This window comes from Aedes albopictus, chromosome 3 (genome assembly GCF_035046485.1).
Source record: "Aedes albopictus strain Foshan chromosome 3, AalbF5, whole genome shotgun sequence".
Taxonomy (NCBI): Eukaryota; Metazoa; Arthropoda; class Insecta; order Diptera; family Culicidae; genus Aedes; species Aedes albopictus.
In genome coordinates, this window is record NC_085138.1 from 218,755,366 (window position 1) to 218,777,240 (window position 21,875).

The window sequence follows — 21,875 nt, forward strand, 5'->3', positions numbered from 1 at the left end:
CGGTTCGGTCGAAAACTTCAAGCGGTTCGCTTCCCTTGAAAGCAAGTTCAAGAACTTGATCAAGGCGAAGAAAAGCGGTTACTGGCGTCGGTTCGTCGAGGGTTTGTCGCGCGAGACTTCGATGAGAACTCTTTGGAACGTCGGTAGAAGAATGCGTAACGCGTCGTCGGTCAACGAGGATCGAGAAAGCTCTCCTCGATGGATCCTCAAGTTCGCAAAAAAAGTTTGTCCAGATTCCGTGCCCGTGGAGCGAATAATTCGTGATGTTTCCGACGATAGGGACGACATGGATAGGCCGTTTTCAATGATTGAATTCTCACTTGCTCTTCTTTCATGTAACAATTCCGCTCCAGGAATGGATCGAATCAAGTTCAACTTGCTTAAAAACCTCCCCGACGTCGCTAAGAGGCGCTTGTTGAACTTGTTCAATCAGTTCCTGGATAACAACATCGTTCCGGATGATTGGAGACAAGTGAGGGTGATAGCTGTTCAAAAACCCGGGAAACCCGCGTCGGATCATAATTCGTACCGTCCAATCGCGATGTTGTCTTGTCTACGGAAGCTGTTGGAGAAGATGATTCTCTTTCGACTGGACAAATGGGTTGAATCGAATGGCATGTTGTCAGACACACAGTTTGGTTTCCGCAGAGGCAAAGGTACGAACGACTGTCTTGCGTTGCTTTCTTCAGAAATTCAGCTTGCCTTTGCTCAAAAGCAGCAAATGGGCTCAGTGTTTTTGGATATTAAGGGTGCTTTTGATTCAGTTTGTGTCGATGTTCTTTCCGACAAACTACACGACTGTGGCCTTTCCCCAATTCTTAACAACTTTTTGTATAATTTGCTGTTTGAGAAGCAGATGAGTTTCGCTCATGGTGACTTGACAGTTTCACGAATTAGCTACATGGGCCTCCCCCAGGGTTCATGTCTAAGCCCCCTTCTTTACAACTTTTATGTTAGAGACATAGATGATTGTCTCATGGAAAACTGCACGTTAAGGCAGCTTGCGGATGACTGTGTTGTCTCTGTAACGGGATCAATAGCAGTCGATCTGCAAGGACCACTACAGGATACTTTGGACAATTTGTCTACTTGGGCTCTCAAGCTGGGTATCGAGTTCTCTCCGGAGAAAACTGAGATGGTTGTCTTTTCTAAAAAACACAAACCGGCAAAGTTTCCGCTAGTTCTGATGGGTAAGACAATCACTCATAGCATGTCTTCACAATACCTCGGCGTCTGGTTCGACTCCAAATGCACCTGGGGGAAGCACATTGTGTATCTGATACAGAAATGCCAAAAACGAATCAACTTTATGCGAACTATTACCGGAACATGGTGGGGAGCACACCCGGAAGATCTGATCAGGCTGTACCAAACAACCATTCTATCGGTTTTAGAATACGGTAGCTTCTGTTTTCAAGCCGCGGCGAAAACACACTTGCTGAAGCTTCAACGGGTTCAGTACCGTTGCCTTCGGATCGCGTTAGGTTGCATGAACTCGACTCACACAATGAGTTTAGAGGTACTTGCTGGTGTACAGCCTCTGACAGACCGCTTTGCGGAGTTGTCGTTCCGGTTCCTCATCCGATGCGAGGTTGTGAATCCGTTGGTCATAGAAAACTTCGAAAAGCTGCTCGAACAGAATCCCCAAACTCGTTTTATGAGTGTGTACTACTGGTACATGACGCTGGAGGTAAGCCCATCTCCGGTTAACACCAATCGTGACAACTTCTCAGACTTCGACAGCTCCTCTGTGGATTTTGATCTCTCTATGAAGGATGAGATCACCGGTATACCGGAATCTTTTCGTTCCATAGGTATTCCACAAATTTTTGCAAGTAAGTTCGGGCATGTTAGCGGGGCCAGACAGTTCTTCACAGATGGTTCCAAAACCGATGATTCGACTGGATTCGGTGTCTACAACGAATTTCATAGCGCCACCTTTATGCTTCAAAAGCCATGTTCGGTATATATTGCTGAGCTAGCGGCTATATACTACACCTTAGAGTACATTCGCACTCTCCCACCTGAGCACTACTTCATTTTTACCGACAGTCTAAGCTCTCTGGAGGCTGTTCGGTCAATGAAACCGATGAAGCACTCAGCGTACTTCCTGAAAGGAATACGCCAAGTCTTGAGTGCTTTGTCCAAACGCTCATACATCATCACCATAGCTTGGGTCCCTTCACATTGCTCAATTCCGGGCAATGAGAAAGCGGACTCTCTGGCTAAGGTGGGCGCTAGCGAAGGCGATATTTATGAGCGTCAAATCGCCTTCGACGAATTTTTTGAATTGGCCCGTCAGGAGACCTTGATCAGCTGGCAACACAAATGGAGAGATGGAGAGATGGGTAGATGGTTGCACTCCATCATTCCACAGGTGTCGAAGAAGCCATGGTTCAAAGGGTTGGATTTGAGCCGCGATTTCATTCGTGTAATGTGTCGGTTGATGTCCAACCACTATTTGTTGAACGCACATACCTTCCGTGTTGGGCTCTCAGAAAGCAATCTCTGTGTCTGTGGCGTGGCTTACCAGGATATCGAACATGTCGTGTGGGGATGCAATGAGTATCGTGAGGTCAGATCTGAGCTGCATGAAATTCTCCGGGTCCGAGGAAAACAACAGAAACCCGTTAGAGAAGTGTTGGCAGGACTTGATTTGGAATACATGAACCTGATTTACCAGTTTTTGAAACGTGTTGATGTCAGAGTTTGATGTAGTACGTTCCTTGTTTTCGTTGTCCGCCTTTTGGTTTTGTTGTTCGCCCCTGTCTGTCGTCACCCCCTTACGTTTGTCCTCTTCTTGTCGTTTTCTACCGATAAAGTCCTTTCTTTTTGGTTCCGTTACAGATATGGACAATTTGTCCCATCAAAGTTTTAGTATAAGTTAGCAAATAATTTAGTTTTAAACCCATAAATCCGTCCTTCCCATTTTTTTTTTCTTCAATCCTTAACCTCGAAAAAGCCGCGAGTACTTCGGCTTCCCAAACTAACATAGTTTTAAGGCAGTAATAAATTGTAAAATGTATAACCATTGTAAAAAAAACAAAAGATTTCGGCTCAGTTATGCCCATGTGGCGCCCGAGCCTTCCAAATAAACGAATAAGTAAAAAAAAAAAAATTATATCTCAATATGTACTTGATGAAACTTTTTCATTTTTTTTTGTGTTACAGGTTATACCTAAGGCTTTCGTATGCAGTATTGTTTGAAATTTTATATTCACTACAAAAATATGAAAAATCTGTATATGTTCAGAGTGTCATTTGGAAATTTATCATATTTTGATCAATAAAAGTGCCAAGTGTTTTCAACTTGTTTAAGCTCTCCTTATGTAATATTTTTATACAGGACCTGCTAAACTACATATGAAGAGTAGGTTCTATGGATTTTTCGTTCAGTTAATGTACTTTTATTGGTGGAAAACGTTTGGCAGATTATATGTGCAAAATATGGTAAATTTTAAACCATCGTCAACTACATAAGCAAATTTTTCATATTTTTTGTAGTGAATATAAAACCTCAAACATAGCCGCATATGAAAACCTTAGGTATAAGATGTAACAAAAAAAAAAAGAAAAAATTTCATCGAGTACATATTGAGATATAATGTTTTAAAAATGTGTTCAAAATTCTTATAAGTTTTACTTAAAGTTCTAAAACTTTCGATTTCGCTCAAAATTTTACCAATGGAGCTTCAATATATGGATTATAATTGGTCAAAATTTCAGTGTTTTGAATTGACGTATAAAAAAGTTATAAACGTTTAAATGAAAAAAAAAAATGACAAAAAAATTGCTGTACGGATAATTGTTTGATACACTGTACAGCTACGGCACAAATGTCCGATCCTTAAGGGAGGGGGCGATGTGTACTCCGTTGATAAAACGATTGCTAGGTTATGCTCTGCTGTTTCTAGATCAATGGCGTTCTGCAATATTATAATTATTTGAGAATCTACTTATCATAATTTGTTCTTATAATCTAGTTATTATAAGCCGAGCAGCCTGCAATGAAAAGTCACAGATTGACCAACACAGTGAATACATTATCACTGCGGAAAATTCAGAATTGATCAAGCAAACTTCTTTCGGATTTTTTGATGATGACGGTTTTGTCAATGACGAATTCTTGTTAAGGTTGAAAGTCCAAAAATGCTTTGTTCCAAACCATAGACCATGTTGACCCAGTCTTATAACTAGTTTAAGTTATGCTGGACATGTAAGTTAAAACATGTATTGGCTGGTGCTGGTGAAAAATAGAATCATAAAAAAATCTTAACCTTAACAGCATATGAGATGGCGCGGCCTCATAGTCGTGAGGGTTACACTTTCGTTATTGTATGCGGAAGGTCAGGAGTTCAATTCCCAGCCGTGCCACCAAAAAAACTTTTCGTCAAGCCATCAAACGTCGATTGACACTGAACCTCCTCTGACTATACATGCTTACCAATCCATCTGGACAACAACATCACGTGCTCTTCGTTCTACCGTCCACGAAGTAGAAGAACAGTAGCATCGTAGCGATCAGTGCTATAGACTCTGTACAGAGTCTGCGGATGAAACAGTGTAACCACGCGTAACTACACACAGAACACCTAGTTTAAAGTTGATGAAGTTGATTTTTTTTATCTGTATTAACGAAGTTTTTAGCCCTAGGCTAGTTCATCTCGGGACCCACTTTGGAACTTTGGAATAATTAAATTTTCAATCTGAATGTGTCCATGTTATGAAATATTTTTAATTTAACAAATTCTAATACTAGGTATAAGTTTGAAGCTTTGATCGTGTTACTTGTTTTTCTGTTTCTGATTCAAGCACTAGTCCAAGTTCAAAAGAATGATTGATACATATATCAGAACTGTTATTAAAGCGCGCTTGCCAATGGCTACCATTGAATGTTGACCCTCGATAATCACCTTTTCTTATATGTATTCATTCGTAAGCCGACTGATCCGCACACCGTGCCGGATATTTATGATAATTGTTTAGAAAGGAAAAGCGGCGTAAGCAAAAATCTAAAGAAAATTATTCTGCAAATTACAGGAGAAGAAAATTAAAAACCGAAAGCTCACCTTCAGCATCGTCCGAATTATTTCATTATATGCTCTATTTATAGCGTCTGCCGTACGGATACGTGTGCCACAATGTCGCAACTCAAGTTCGTAGCTCTTCGCCTCGATCTCCTCGTACAGTTCTTGCGGATCCATAAATTTCGTTCTGTCCTGCAATTCTGAGACCTTGATCTGGTTGATCCACCAGCAAACAGCACCAGCAATGTGAAGAACAGAAAATCGTGAAATAGATGAGCACGATCAATTAATTTCTATGGGTTATCCAATTGAGACAATCGATGCTTAGGATCACACGATCACGTTGGTTCAACTTACCAGCTCTTTTTCGTAAGAGTCGGTCAAAGTCTTGTAGCGGTGTACTAGCCTGTCCAGCGCTTTCCGTTTGGCAAAAGTTCTCTGGTCAATTTTCTCGACAATGTTCTGTAATAGTTTAAATGCATACCTTGACTTTAGTGCAATGTGATCGTAATAGAATAGCGCAAGAAGCGAAGTGCTAATGCAAATTTAAATCGTGATTGATTAGGTTTGTACTTGGATATATATGGGGGGTATAAGCACTATAATGTTGACTTTTTGGTTTAATCAATTATTAGAAACATCTCGAACTACCAGAAATATCACTTGCAAATCGAAAATATTGAATATAGAAATACTCACGAATAACTTTTAAGTGTAATATCAATTTATAATACCGATTTTTTTCCAAACATTATTTTATGCAATTCAGTGTCATAATTTCAATTTTATGTAACTCATTTCAGTACCATAATGGCCATTTTTTCCGAACTGGTTCATTATGCAACTGAAATGAGTTGTATAATGAAAAATAGTTGTATAATGTTCATAATGCAACTCATTTGAGTTGCATTATGAATATTATGCAACTCAAATGAGTTGCATTATGAAAAACCCATTGCATAAAATTTTGTTATTTTTAATAACTATTAAAGTTTTGTTAAACTTAGAGTTAAAAGTTACAGTTCCCACGAGTCGTATATTTATCCAACGAGGCTTGCCATCTTATCATAGCAGGTTAGGCGCCGTCCACAAATAACGTAACCCTCTAGGGGGAGGGAAAGTATGGCCAAGCGTTACGGCCCAAATTTAATCACAATTTTTTGAGTTTTCATACAAAAAGCGTTACGGAGAGGGGAGGGATGGTCGAAAAATGCCGATTTTAGCGTAACGTAATAAATGGATGCTGCCTTATACTGTGCAGTTGTCAAAATTTTTCAAAACTGCGTCCAGAAAGCCTCGAGAATTTGATCAAAACTGAAAACAGTGCTGTAATGATTCATTACGCAAGGCAAATCAGTGCTGTAATGAACCATTACAGAACTGCGAATTTGGTGTGGGAAACATCTGGTGGTGCTTAACTTTTCTAGACTAACAATCAGTGAACACAATTGTCAGACAAAAAAGGCACAAAACAAGCAACAAAGAAGGCGCGTCGATTACAGTCATTGCACAATTATGAGTCACTCTGTCACAATTATTAGTCAGACATTTCACCATGCAATTCAAATGGAATTGACCCATAATTGTGGGTGACCCATGATTGTGCTATGACTGTACTCATTATCCCAACTGGTAACAAATAATGACATGATCTCTACAATTTTTGCTGCAGTTTTGTGCAGTTCTGGAAACTGAATTTATTGCGTAATTTTTAAACCCGTGAAGAATCAATTATTACCAACCCAAAATCGAGACTTCTTTATGATATATCTTCAGTAGCGTTGCAGTGTTTACCGACTCGAAGTTATCGCTCGAAAATCACAATGCAAGGCTTAAATCTCTATAACTCATGTTGCACGATCTTTGTCCTATTCTATTCAAGTTGGGACAAACTTATTAAGTGGATTGTCGTAACAAATGCAGGTTGAATTTTGATTCACTGCTAACAATTGAAAAGGGCGAACAACTAATGCGATTTTTTTGCTTCTGCCGTTCCTCCTGAGCGTATGTCCCATTATTCATGTAATCTCTGACCAGTAACAGATAGAGCAGACTTCCATATATATAATAACGGGATAAGTTTTCATAAATAAATTGAAATATGACAATATTTGCTGAGACTTGCAATGAACAGTCACAGTGATCCACTAACCACATTTACGAGTAAAGATGCATTCAGCCCCTTCAAATGATTTTTAGACAAATATTGTCTACAAAGTTGTTTCCTTCGAAGGCTCTCCTTCGAATGTACATGAAAATTAGGGTGGTCCATATTTTCAAAGAAATTGGAAACCAAACTTTTTTTTTATATGCAAGAATAACTGTATACATTAAACTGGGTCAACAAAATCGATTTTTTGGAACAGCGCTTTTTTTATTCATTTCAGCGTTTAAAACAACTGTGCAAAATTTGTTAGCGATTGATTGCTTCCCCGTGTTCCGCATTGAGATTGAAATTTGTATGAAATTTAATATGGGAAAACGTGCTCTATTGCATTTTTCTTATAAATTTATTTATTTTGTCTAAAACGATCTAACTAATGACGCTGAAGTATGCCGAAAAACTTAGCTGAAGACCGCAAAGTGATCCAACACTCGTGAAAAAAGTTATAACGTACATATTGCCCGGTGGTACTTAACATTTAACATGTGAAGGAATAGCATCAATAATAAAATCTCAATTTTTGGCCTCAGTTACCAAGCGAATAACTTTTCTCACAAGCGTCGGGTCACTTTCTGGTCCCCGGTGAAGTTTTTCGGCATATCTTAGGCTATGCTTTAACGTCATCAGTTACATGGCATTAGACAAAAGAATTCAACTTGTGAGTAAAATGCAAAAAAGTACGATTTCCCATACTAAATTCCACACAAAATTTATTTTATTTTATATTAATTTATTTTATTTTGTTTTATTTTATTGATGCATAAGGGGGTCATGGGGCCAAGTCTCCAATGCAAATCCAAGAACTCACATCGTCCATAATACACCGTGGAATTTGAGAGTAGGCATTGTAACCTCTTTAGCCATGCGGCATTTAAGTTTTGCGTGGCCTTAAGGATGAGGAAAGGTGGGAGTTTGATTTTGCGTATTGAGCTGTGAAAGAATGTGTTGTTAATTAAATGGTCAACGTTATTTACCTTTGCGTATTTCACACAAAATGAACAAGTTGGATATGGTGATTGATTTTCAATGAATCGTTTCTTCTTGTGATTCTTGTTCCTATGTCTTCAATGTTGGGAGCTTGGTTAATAATAATTTCAAAAAATAGAAGGACAAATTGTGTATCAACTTCATTTCTGCAAATAGAAATTAAATATATCAAAAACAACAAAAAAGGACCGTTACGCTTCTTTATTTGATCACGAAAAGTATCGGTTCTTGTTGGCACCACGAGTGTGCATCTTTCTCTGTAGAGTAAAGATTTTCATTTTCATTTTGCAGCGTTTGGTGGGGCAATAAGAGCGCAAGTCAATCCAAAGCCGAAGATCAAGGAGGGGTAATGGCCGTAATAGTCCGTGCGGACCACATGAACACCATCGGATGGGTAATGGTATGGGTTGGGGAAAGGGGTTGGATTAGACTTGGCAGAATAATGCAAATAATACTACGAAATTTTTAAAAAAATTGTTGATCATCATTGTTGATTATTATTGTATCCAAATAAAAAATAATGGTAAGTATCAAAGACGAAAAGTATGTGATATACTTCTTGATTTAAAATACAATTAATTTATAGAATAATAAATAAGATCAACTATTCTGAATCAAAAAAGAGAAAATTATATTTTAAATTATATTTCAATACTAAAGTTTGAGTTATAGACCATAGAAAAATTATAGGAATTTTCATTAAAGTTCAATTAAGTATGCTGTAATCCTAATCATGTCGTTATCAAAAAGAAGCGTCTAACAAAATTTCTTTTATCTTTCTGTCATGCTTTAATATTACCTAGAGATCAACAAAAATTTGTATATTCGGTCAGATGAGTAATACTCATTGAGTATGATGTTTTTTTATGAGTTTTCAGTTCAGCTAGTATGAAATGATAAATGTTTGTCCAAAGTATCAGATAGAACTCATTGACGTCAATAATGTATTTTAAGAAATGAGTATTGATCACATGGGGGCTGTCCATAAACCACGTGGTCATGAAGGGGGGGGTTGGCCAATGACCATTTTGTATGGACAAATAAAAAAAATTGTATCGACTAATGACCACGCGGGGGGGGGGGGGTGGGTTGAGAAGTCCCAAAACAATGACCACGTGGTTTATGGACAGCCCCATGTTGGCTTTGTAAAGATATCTACTTTGTCGTTATAAATTAAGTTGTCCATCTTGCTAAATAAGTGATCAGTTTTCGTCATGTAAAGCTGCGTTGGTATCAAAAACTTCTTCCTAACATTGAATCTGTGGAATTTAGGAGTAGGCATTGCAACCTCAAGGATTAGGAAAGGTGGGAGATTAACTTTGTATTGAGCTGTGAAAGAATGTGTTGTTAATTATATGGTCAACGTAATTTACCTTTGAAAAAAATGGTACCAATAATGCAGTAAGAATTTTGGACATACAGTGTCAGACAAAGCGAAACTACCGGCAATCCATTTTCATACAAAACGGTAACGATGCTTGATTTTCAGTGAGCAGATTAGGTTAGTTTCTTGTGTTTTTTGTTCTTGTGTCTTCAGTACTAAGAAGTTTAGTTAATAATTATAACAAAGTGGAGGAAAATTTTGTATCGACTTCCTTCCTGCAAATAGAAATAAAATATATCAAAAACAACTAAAAAGGACCCCAGAGCTTCTTTGTCTGATCATGGAAAGTATCGATTCTTGGTGGCACCACGAGTGTGCATCTTTCTCTGTAGAGTAAAGATGCATTTAAGCCCCGAGACCTGACAGCAATTAAGCTGATCACAAGGTTGTGCCTTTGCCCAGGGCATCTTTCTCTGTAGAGTAAAGATACATTTAAGTCCCGAGACCTGACAGCAATCAATCTGATCACAAGGTTGTGCCTTTGCCCAGGGCATACTAAATGCTATACAAAATTCAATCGCAATGCGGAATACGGGGACGCAACCAATCGTTTCCAAATTTTGTACAGTTGTTTTGGACCTTAGATAATTAAAACATAGATATGCAACTTTGGGAAGCAGCTGGCAACAAAACAGTAGCGCCTAACTAGTAGCAACGGCAAATGGGTGAACTACTTGATCACTCAGTGTCCCTGCGCATTTCCCGATTGAAGCAAAATGTAAACACGTTAATAGGACATAGCATGCCAATCCAACAACTGTCAACCGCATATGCATTTTTCTTTCTTGTGGTTGCTGCAGAATCACACCCAAGATCACATCATTTTCATTTTCATTTTCATTTTGCAGCGTTTGGTGGGGCAATAAGAGCGCAAGTCAATCCAAAGCCGAAGATCAAGGAGGGGTAATGGCCGTAATAGTCCGTGCGGACCACATGAACACCATCGGATGGGTAATGGTATGGGTTGGGGAAAGGGGTTGGATTAGACTTGGCAGAATAATGCAAATAATACTACGACATTTTAAAAAAATTGTTGATCATCATTGTTGATTATTATTGTATCCAAATAAAAAATAATGGTAAGTATCAAAGACGAAAAGTATGTGATATACTTCTTGATTTAAAATACAATTAATTTATAGAATAATAAATAAGATCAACTATTCTGAATCAAAAAAGAGAAAATTATATTTTAAATTATATTTCAATACTAAAGTTTGAGTTATAGACCATAGAAAAATTATAGGAATTTTCATTAAAGTTCAATTAAGTATGCTGTAATCCTAATCATGTCGTTATCAAAAAGAAGCGTCTAACAAAATTTCTTTTATCTTTCTGTCATGCTTTAATATTACCTAGAGATCAACAAAAATTTGTATATTCGGTCAGATGAGTAATACTCATTGAGTATGATGTTTTTTTTATGAGTTTTCAGTTCAGCTAGTATGAAATGATAAATGTTTGTCCAAAGTATCAGATAGAACTCATTGACGTCAATAATGTATTTTAAGAAATGAGTATTGATCACATGGGGGCTGTCCATAAACCACGTGGTCATGAGGGGGGGGGGGGGGGGGGGGTTGGCCAATGACCATTTTGTATGGACAAATAAAAAAAATTGTATCGACTAATGACCACGCGGGGGGGGGGGGGTGGGTTGAGAAGTCCCAAAACAATGACCACGTGGTTTATGGACAGCCCCATGTTGGCTTTGTAAAGATATCTACTTTGTCGTTATAAATTAAGTTGTCCATCTTGCTAAATAAGTGATCAGTTTTCGTCATGTAAAGCTGCGTTGGTATCAAAAACTTCTTCCTAACATTGAATCTGTGGAATTTAGGAGTAGGCATTGCAACCTCAAGGATTAGGAAAGGTGGGAGATTAACTTTGTATTGAGCTGTGAAAGAATGTGTTGTTAATTATATGGTCAACGTAATTTACCTTTGAAAAAAATGGTACCAATAATGCAGTAAGAATTTTGGACATACAGTGTCAGACAAAGCGAAACTACCGGCAATCCATTTTCATACAAAACGGTAACGATGCTTGATTTTCAGTGAGCAGATTAGGTTAGTTTCTTGTGTTTCTTGTTCTTGTGTCTTCAGTACTAAGAAGTTTAGTTAATAATTATAACAAAGTGGAGGAAAATTTTGTATCGACTTCCTTCCTGCAAATAGAAATAAAATATATCAAAAACAACTAAAAAGGACCCCAGAGCTTCTTTGTCTGATCATGGAAAGTATCGATTCTTGGTGGCACCACGAGTGTGCATCTTTCTCTGTAGAGTAAAGATGCATTTAAGCCCCGAGACCTGACAGCAATTAAGCTGATCACAAGGTTGTGCCTTTGCCCAGGGAGAATCACACCCAAGATCACATCAAGAAAATTATGAGCAACTGAAGAGATTACTGGAAAGCTAGGGAAGAAAATTAATATTAGTTAGAAATCCAACTTTCTTTAACGCTGCAGTGGGTGGTCACACAAAACGCCAAGCCAAACGCACACCTGAAGTAGGTGACTTAGAGACCGCTTAGAGATGAGCAACCGAACGCGAGAGATTGTAGATTACTGGCTCGAAAAATGAATGGTCATCTGTAGTACTGAAAACTGTAGAGCTGATTCAACAACCTGAAAAGCCTCGCTCAGAGGAGTAAAGCTCATCCTAGTATCCGAGGAAAGGTCGTCAGTGTGTGTTACCTAGATTAGAAACGGCCTGTCGTGAAGCCCGAACATTGTTGCGGGTTCTGTGCCATTGATTTAATGTGGTAGTTCCCAGGTCTCGGAGTTGCCCATTGCAGTTCTTACGAGGTCGAGGGTGTGGGGGGTGGGTTTACGTCGTCACTAGACCCGGTCATATAGCTTGCCGGAGTGTCACTTCAATACTCGAACACCTGCACTAACGTGGCCCTGCGGTACACGGAACGATGACACTATCGCATCTTTTTCCAGCGCATATCTTGCGGCCGCGACTCCTCGTGCCATCTTGTCCTTGTGGGTGACAAAATCGAAAGCAAGAGCTTTAGCACTTCGGTTGGATCCTTGCCGCTGTCACTGTTGCCCAATGAGCTGAACCGATTCTCACCGCCACCAACAATCTCATTGTTTTGAGGTTGCAATCCGCCGCTGATCATTATCCTTTGATCAGTTTTAATAAGATTTTCCCAAAATATCCTCGCGCCGAATTTGAAATTTGAAAAGGACCAGAAGAACGTCAACAATCAATTTGAAATGTAATAACAATTATTGCCCTAGTTACCCATGGCAGCTCATGGCAATCGTGAATGCGCCCGCAAACAATGGTTATGCGCAGGGTAACTTAGATGAACAATGCACACCCCTTTTTCAACTGCATGACATTTAGTTCACCCGTCGACTAATAGATGGCGCAGTCATCGTTGTTTCCGACTGAATACAAGCACTGATGGACAAGTGGGAAATCTATGTATTAATTATCTATGTTTTGGACGCTAATAAAAGCTTAGTTCCGGGTTGATGCGATCAAATTTAAATTTTCTTCATACAACGTTGACCCACTTTAATATACATACTTTGGGAAAGTTGTTGAAAAGGTCATATAACGGGTTGGGGCAAACATAAAAAATAAATCATATCAAAAAATAAGAGAGGTGTTATTTTTGTAACTCAAGAAAAAAAAATACAGTCGAACCTCCATGAGTCGATGTTTCTTGACTCAATATCGACTCATATAGGAAAATTTTTCCACACTGAAACAAAATTCTGGGTTAATATGATGTTCCCCACAAAAAGCTTCCCAAAGGATTTTTGTTCCACTACTCGATATTTCCTTGAGTCGATGGTCCCTTCAATATCGACTCATGGAGGTTTTACTGTAGTTTATTCTGTTTCTATTTTTTTGATATGTACTATATTGACGACGACTGTTTTGAAGACTTTCGAATAGTTTTGGCGTTTCAGTCTTTTCGGGGTCAAAAACAACTAAATGTTTTCTTCTTCCAACGTTTCGATCCTTATTGGATCTTCCTCAGGGAATCTGTAATTTATTATAGTCGTTTTCATAGGTTTTAACACTTTGGACTACACTTAACACATACCGAATGAAATTGTTGCTTTTTCGTCTAGTGGTAGTTTTTTAAAACTTTTAACCGTCATTTGTTGTTTTTTTGCTATAAAAGGTTATTGTCAATTAAGGAATACCTTAATGTCACTGTCTACTTACAATTTGTCCGTTTTTTCTGTTCCGAAAAACCTTCAAATTCAAAAATATATTTTCGTTGGTCGGAAACCGGACCGCTATCCACTACCTTTACGTACAATTTTCAAAATGACAGTTTTAGTTTGTTCTATTCGTGCGTTGTGTGTTCGGTTTCAGTCGTGTCAGTGTCGTCAGTTTGTGTCATGTTTACATTCGGTCCAGATGAGGGAGAAACTGTTTTTCGTTCGCTCACCAATATCGATGGACTCTCACAACAGATAATCAAAACACTGAGAAGGGAATATCCAACACGAATTGCCACCAAAACAACAAACACGGTTGGCGCGATACTACCACAGATTAAGGACAAGACACCCAATGACGAACAGAGTAATATAATATACAAAATCAACTGCGACAACTGTGATGGCTGCTACATTGGGATGACAACGACGAAGCTGAAAACGCGCATATCGGGACATCGCTCAAACGTACGCAGACTGACGACACTGAGAGAAGCAGGACACACCAATGCAGACGCAGCGTTTATTAGTATTAGGGAAAAGACAGCGCTAGTAGACCACGCAGCAGAAAATGACCATGTTTTCAGACTTGACGATGTGAAGATATTAGATAGGACACAAAAACCATCAAATCTTCCCATCTTGGAAAGTTGTCACATATACAACACGCCACACACGGTAAACAAACGTACTGACACAGACAATCTGAACGTAGTCTACGCTGGTCTACTCCACTCTATCATGAACGTAAAAAGAACAAAATCAAACAACCAAAACAGACCGAATGTAAACATGACACAAACTGACGACACTGACACGACTGAAACCGAACACAAATTGTACGTAAAGGTAGTGGATAGCGGTCCGGTTTCCGACCAACGAAAATATCTTTTTGAATTTGAAGGTTTTTCGGAACAGAAAAAACGGACAAATTGTAAGTAGACAGTGACATTAAGGTATTCCTTAATTGACAATAACCTTTTATAGCAAAAAACAACAAATGACGGTTAAAAGTTTTAAAAAACTACCACTAGACGAAAAAGCAACAATTTCATTCGGTATGTGTTAAGTGTAGTCCAAAGTGTTAAAACCTATGAAAACGACTATAATAAATTACGGATTCCCTGAGGAAGATCCAATAAGGATCGAAACGTTGGAAGAAGAAAACATTTAGTTGTTTTTGACCCCGAAAAGACTGAAACGCCAAAACTATTAAAAAATTTTTTGATATGTTTTATAAATATATTTCTTTTTTTGAATGCTGGAAAAAGATGAATTTTATCTCTGCCCTATCCCAAACTATCGCCTTTTGAAGAAACTATGATTTTTGAAGAAAAATGCATATAATTATTGAACCAAAAGAGATAACGATCGTCTCCACGCACAAAACGACGCGTTTTCGTATGCTCCATAAATGGTTCTTGGGTGACTTTGATGGGAAACTAAAACTGAAAAAGATACATCCAGAAAACCGGTTTTTCTTGAACCACCCTTAGTTAATTCAGAAAAATATCCCTAGATCGGTCATTTTCAAAGCTATATAAAAACTGTCTTCAGCACATTTGCTCAAAATAGATAGATCTACAACATTGCCGAAGAATGTATGATATTCTTGCAATCTTCTGGAGGATCGACTGGGGATTTTAATCTACAATTTAAACGGCTACGCAGTCTTTCGCATATTAATAGACTGCTTACCCGTTTGAATCATAGATATTCTTGCAAATAAAAAAGTTTGGCTTCCAATTTCTGAAATTATGGACCACCCTAATATTCATGTACAAGGGAAAGAGGGCCTTATTATTAGGAACAGCTTTGTAGAAGACCAAATTTGTTTGAAAAGTCATTTGAAGGCGCTCAATGCATATTTCCTCGTAAATCTGGGTCCTGGACCACTGTGCAATAGTTGTTCCGCCCTTTTCACATGTTTGTCTAGATTTAGCATGTAAAAAATAACAATAGCACTAAAATCTCACTGCATGTACTGTCTAGGCTAGAGAGTGCCATGAGTGTCTTGTTACGTTACGGTCTTCGTCAATGTTTTTCGGCATGTCCTAGGCTAATTCTATATAATCGATAACGTGGTTTAAGAAAAATAAGTTTCAAGAAAAAAAGGCAAAAAACGACATTTCCCTATAAACTTTCATACAAACTTCAAACGATCGCCCAGGTGTTAACGAATTGGGCTGAAAAGTTGACCAGAACACTTGGCGTCAAACAGAACGATATGAGAATAGTGCTTATCGAACTTTTTGATGTGTTTTTTTTTAATACAAGCTTGAGCCAAAGTTTAACCCTCCTAAGATGTTAGGTTTTGCGCACCATAATGGCGTAGTGTACGTTCAGCGTGCCCATCTGGGTGATGTTGACCCCAACATCCTACTAGGGTTAAGAATTTCTACAAATGCTGTTTTTTGAAAATCATGCGTGCATTCTTTTAGAACATTTTCGCTAAACATTATAATATTGTGCAAGATATGTCTACATTGTTTTTACTAAAAAAATGAAAATAGAGGCTAACATTGTTTATGTATTTCCATTATGAAATCTCATCAATACCATGCTGAAATATTCTTAGTCTGACAAAGCTAGACTAACGACAATTGTATATAGTGTTGAATAAGATGACAAAGTAAAGACGATATACATACAGTCGAGTTCCCTATTAGATGCTGCCACCCACTTTACGCCCACCGCAATTTCCCAGCAGTACAGCAATTATATGGAAGCAAGAACGCATTTGACTCCGACTTGTCATTCTATTCATCATCATATACTACTTTGTGTTAGCTTGAAAGAGCATGGTTCGTATACAGTAGAATATTTGTGCCATACGTATTAATCGATTTCTAATGTATTCATAATTTCGCGGAGTTTAGGTTTCACTGCGGTAAAATCAATTTTTCGCGGGTGAAATTTTCAGAAATTTACGTAAAAACACAATTCAAAATAACGGACTTCACCTAGTTGAATATCGTTTTGAGGCGTATGTTTATGCGTAAATAGAAGTTTGCAATAGAAAAATTGCACTGTAATAGTTGGTAGCGATCTCAGTAACGATGGTCGGTATTATCGATGCAGTGTAGCTAATACTACACATTTATGTTTGTATATGTAGGTAGGCTTTGTACTCAGTTCTTTATTGTCCCAAAGTACTGCAATACTTGTTTTTTTGTGAATGTTTTTTTGTGAATGATCCCTTAAGGAATGATGATAAAGGTTTGCAAGACTGCTATAATACTCAAACCCATCATTCAAAAAATGTTACCTCAATCATCAAAGGATGATACGCTTTTTGCATCTCATAGTGGCCTTGAAAAATATTTTTGATCCGCTGGGCATCGCCAACATTCGCAACATGCAGGTAACCGGTATCGTCCTTGAGCAATTTGTTCACCCTTCGGGTGTACTGCTGCTTGTGCTTCCGGGCCATAATTGTTTTCAGTCCCTGCAGTTTGCGGTCACGATCTTGAAAAGGTGAATCAAGTATGAGGGTTATGTTGCAACGTTATTATTTGTCTATGTTGACTAACCGTAGATTTTCGTTATTCCTACATATTGAATCATTTTGTCTCCAGCCGTCCATTTTGGGTCTCTCATACGGTGAAATTTCAAATATTTATAGCCGAAAATTCCATGGTTTTCTCCGGTTTTAGGGTTGAAGAATTCTTGTTTTGCAGCCATTTTGGTTAAAATCTGACAACTGATCGTAACGTTTATTTCAACTGATTGATTTTTTTGTGAGAATTAAGTGGAAGACTACTGCGATTATCATACACTGCGACCACGTTCTGTAGCAACTGTCGTTGGGGGTGAGAATGGGTCAAAAATGCATACTTCCACATTCATTGTTTAATAACTTTTGCTTCTCTGCATGTTAAAGTGATCTTTGCTAATATATGCACAAATGATGAAAAACTATTTGGAGCTCGTCAATTTTCCTTAAAACTACAAGTGTATTTTCACCCCATCGACGGAACCGAATTTGTTCCGCATTGCCAACAAAGCAAGTTAATGAAGTTCTAGTCAAGGTTGATACTACCGTGGATACTACTCACCAGGGTGTTAGGTTCCTGAGTGCAAACATTTTGAAGGGTGATAGAGGACCATAAATGGAGAAAAAAAATGTTCTACGCATATGGGCAAATCTTAACCGTTACGTAGTTATGGAACTTCCCATGTTTTTGACTCTTATTGCCTTAACTGGCTACAACTTGAAAATGGTCAAACTTATCGAAGTTTTTTTCACCCTTATTCGAAAGATTATTGAATTTTCTATCAAATGGCATCTTTGAATCGATTGGTTTAGTTAAATAACTATGTTTTCTAGAGCAAATAGAAAAGGAGCGTGTTTTAATTTATTATTGTCAATTATCTTTGAAAAATGCGTAATAATTTAAAATTCTTTCTTTGGCAAAGTTGTGGCCCCTGTTCCACTCTACAATCCGTTCTTTGACATCAAACTTCTACCTCTTATCGTTTTGTTGCCATTTTGATTTTAACATCGCATTTCAGTTCATAAATTTGCAACTGTCATGGAAAGCACGTTTTTGCGCATTGTGCCGCACATTTAAATCAAAATTGCAAGAAAACGATAAGAGCTAGAAGTTTGATGTCAAAGAACAAATTTTAGAGGTTACCAGGGGCCACAATTTTGAAAAAGAAAGAATTTTAATTTAATACGCATGTTTCAAAGATAATTGACAAAATCCAATAAAAATACACTATTTTTAGCTATTTTGCTCTAGAAAACTTAGTTATTTAACTAAACCAATCGATTCAAAGACGCCATTTGATAGAAAATTCAATAATCTTTCCAATAAGGGTGAAAAAACTTCGATAAGTTGGACCATTTTCAAGTTATTGCCAGTTAAGGTGAAGATATGACGAAACCACACCTCGAATTTTCAAGAGCACAAATCTGAAGAACCGAATGTCGGTTTACGCTGAAAAGTTGATCGATTGATCACCACCAGCCGGTCACCAATCGATCAACTTTTCAGCTCAAACCGACATTCGGTTCTTCAGATTTGTGCTCTTGAAAATTCGAGATGTGGCTTCGTTATATATTCACCTTAAGGCAATAAGAGTAAAACACATGGGAAGTTCAATAACTACGTAACGGTTGAGATTTGACCATATGCGTAGAACAATTTTTTTCACCATTTATGGTCCTCTATCACCCTTTAAAATGTTTGCACTCAGGAACCTAACACCCTGTATTTTATGATGGGGGGGTTTCCAATTAGCCTAGTGGTTGAGGCTTCGGATTGCCAATCCGGAGTCGGCATATTCGATTCCCGTTCAAGTCGTACAAATTCATGCAATGGCAGGCAAAGAAATCCCTTCAAATAATAACTGTGGAAAGTGCTCTAAGAACACTAAGTTGAAAAGAGACAGACCAAGTCCCAATACGAACGTCGAGCCATAAAGGAGAAGAAGAATATATTATACGATGGATATTTTTCTCGAGATTCTATAAATATCAACACACCTAAAAGTGTGATGTTTCATCAAGCCTTAAAAATGACATTTTGAAATCGCTTTATTTTTAAGCCTTTTTTTTATGCTTTAACAAAAATCAACTAATTGCTCTAGAAACCTAAGTTTCCGACAGGAGCAGCTGGCAACTATGATGATGACTCCATAAAATTTTGATTCGATATTCGCAATATTTGATGAGATATTTCATATAATGTTTTGACCCAATCTTGCCCCTCTGACCCATTGTCACCCCAACGAGGGTATATGGATTACACTAAAATGACCAATATTTTGCACTGATGCGGGACCGTTTTACATAACTAAAATTGCAAGCTTTTCAGTGCTTTAGTGATCCTGTTTTTTTAAGCCTAATAATATTAAAATACAGGTAGTAGATGTAATAAATGAAAAAGTCAAAAAATTTGAAATGTGCTGAAATTTTGATGAACTCGATTGGCAGTTTATCAAATAACAATAATGCAAAATAGCGAATATATATTTGAAACAATAAGTTTTGAATTCAAAGTTTCCGAATAATAAACATAAAGATATATTGAAAATGATGCCCCTGCATAGTGTATAAGGATGTTTTGAAATGTTAGTTAGAAAGTGTACAATCAGAATTCCTCCGAGGATCTCTTCTGGTATTATTTTAGAGATCCTTGTGAAGAGGTTTCGATTTTTTTTGGGTTTCCTTGAAATTTATCTCAAAAAATTTCGAGAATGGTGTCGAGTCGCTCCGGATTACGTGCAGTTTCGGATTCTGCAGAAATTCCACATACCTCACTCACGTTACGAACAGTGGTTTGTTACTCACTCCGATGTGTTCTCAGCTTTCCGATGTGGTTACACTTCTACTATTATTGTTTATTTTGAGCTTCTCAATAATGACATTTCCATAGACAAATAGACGACCAAAGCTTGAACCAAAGCGTCATAGACAATAGACATGCAAATGACAAATATGATACAAATCTTATTACCGCAGGGTACATCAATAGTGTTTATATACTCTACATTCCTCACCTGGTCCGAGGATTGAAATATACATAAAAACAAAGAATTTTATTGGTACCGACATAGTGTTCAAAAATAAAATTGACCCAATCATTCATTATAACGCGCTGGCATTTTTGCAATTCTTCTGGAGCGCTTGGGTGGTGGCGTTTCCTTAGAAATCGGGCTTCGAGTCATCTCATTCTCGGTAGCTGTTTTTGCATCTGCCGTAGCTGCACCTGTCACAGCAGGTTTTGTCGTAGCTGGATCTGTAGGATCTGTATCGGTCGTTGCATTATGCGGAATGGGCTATCCCCCTCAAGTGCGCTACAGGCCGACGATATCCAACTCCATTGCCAACAAGAACAACAACGTCACTCTCGCCTCTCTGAATCACCGAACACTTCGGTCGAAAGCTGGGCTCCAATTCTCCCGTCTCATAACCCTTGATCATGACGGCGTCTCCAATTGCTACATCTGCCCCTTTGGCGTGCTGTCGCTTATCGGCGCACAGCCTCCCCTGCAGTGAAGTGCTAATGAAGGCAGCAGGTCCCTTATAGGTCCTCCAGTAAGCAGCTCCATCGAAGATCCCCCGGTGCTGCAAAAATACACACAATCCTCAAGCGCCCTCCTCCAGTCCTCCCACAATGACCTCGCAACTCGCAACGCTCGGAGCATCCCCTGGTTCAGTCGTTCGGCCAACTCACTCATTTGGGGCCAGTAGGGGATGGCACCAAGGATGTCACGGACTAGTCGGATGCTTCCCGCTGGTACAGCAGTTCGAAAACTCCTCGCTGGCAAATGGAGGTCTATCATCCATTCGAACCGCTTCAGGACAAGTGTGCTCCATAAACACTCGCCCCAGGGCCTCGACACTCTTGTGCGAACATGCTGTCCTCATCTCAATCACAGTCAAAAATTGGCTGTAGCAAGTAACTATCACCAAAAGTGTCACGCACTCCTTTGCAGAAAAAAAAATCCAATGCCAAATCCCGCCACGCACGATCAGGCATTTCTTTACGTAGCATCGGCTCAGGATTTCCTTATTGGCTTACTGATGCACACTCTGTCTGCACACTCTTGCACGCGATTTTCCACGGAACGGTCCATATACGGCCATATTCTCATTGAAACAATTCCAGGATGGCCCCTATGTGCGATATCCAACCCACCCTGCTGAAGCCCCGATGGAAAAATGACTCCGCCATTTCTCACCATTAGACCATCTATGACCCCCAGTTCCTTCGGAAAAACCTGATATGAAAACATCTGTGATGGCCACACTTGAGATTCAATAGCCTTCGCAACCTCTGTGAGTACGTCATCATTACTGGCTTTCTTTCTAATCTCATCCAACGTGACGGCCGACAATCATAGTGCTGCGAAGTCTCATCGAATGGTGGATCTGTCCGCTGACACAGCCTCGAGACGATGTCCGAGATATTGTCGGCTCCAGGAACATACACAACTGCGTCAACACAGCACCAAGACCCACTGCTGACGCATCCACATACAGTTCGGTTGGGTCATTAGGGTCAAAGAATCCCAGACGATAAACAGTGCCGGCTAGCTCGCTGCGCAGGTCGTCAAATGCTGTCCTCTGCTCAGTACCAAACAAATCCACCTCACCCCTAAC

At 38.7% G+C, this 21,875-nt stretch overlaps 1 protein-coding gene across 1 annotated transcript in view; it reads right to left on the reverse strand.

The window, feature by feature from the left end:
• Positions 1-17,529, reverse strand: part of LOC109406264 (uncharacterized) — a 45,075-nt gene extending 27,546 nt beyond the window's left edge. Inside the window, exons 1-4 of the mRNA XM_029877131.2 lie at positions 17,293-17,529; positions 17,028-17,227; positions 5,385-5,489; positions 5,070-5,240 (exon numbers count right to left, since the gene is read on the reverse strand). Coding sequence (XP_029732991.2) covers positions 5,070-5,240; positions 5,385-5,489; positions 17,028-17,227; positions 17,293-17,443 — 627 coding nt within the window. The 5' untranslated portion in view covers positions 17,444-17,529. The remainder of the gene's footprint in view (positions 1-5,069; positions 5,241-5,384; positions 5,490-17,027; positions 17,228-17,292) is intronic.
• Between the last annotated feature and the right edge of the window lie 4,346 nt (positions 17,530-21,875).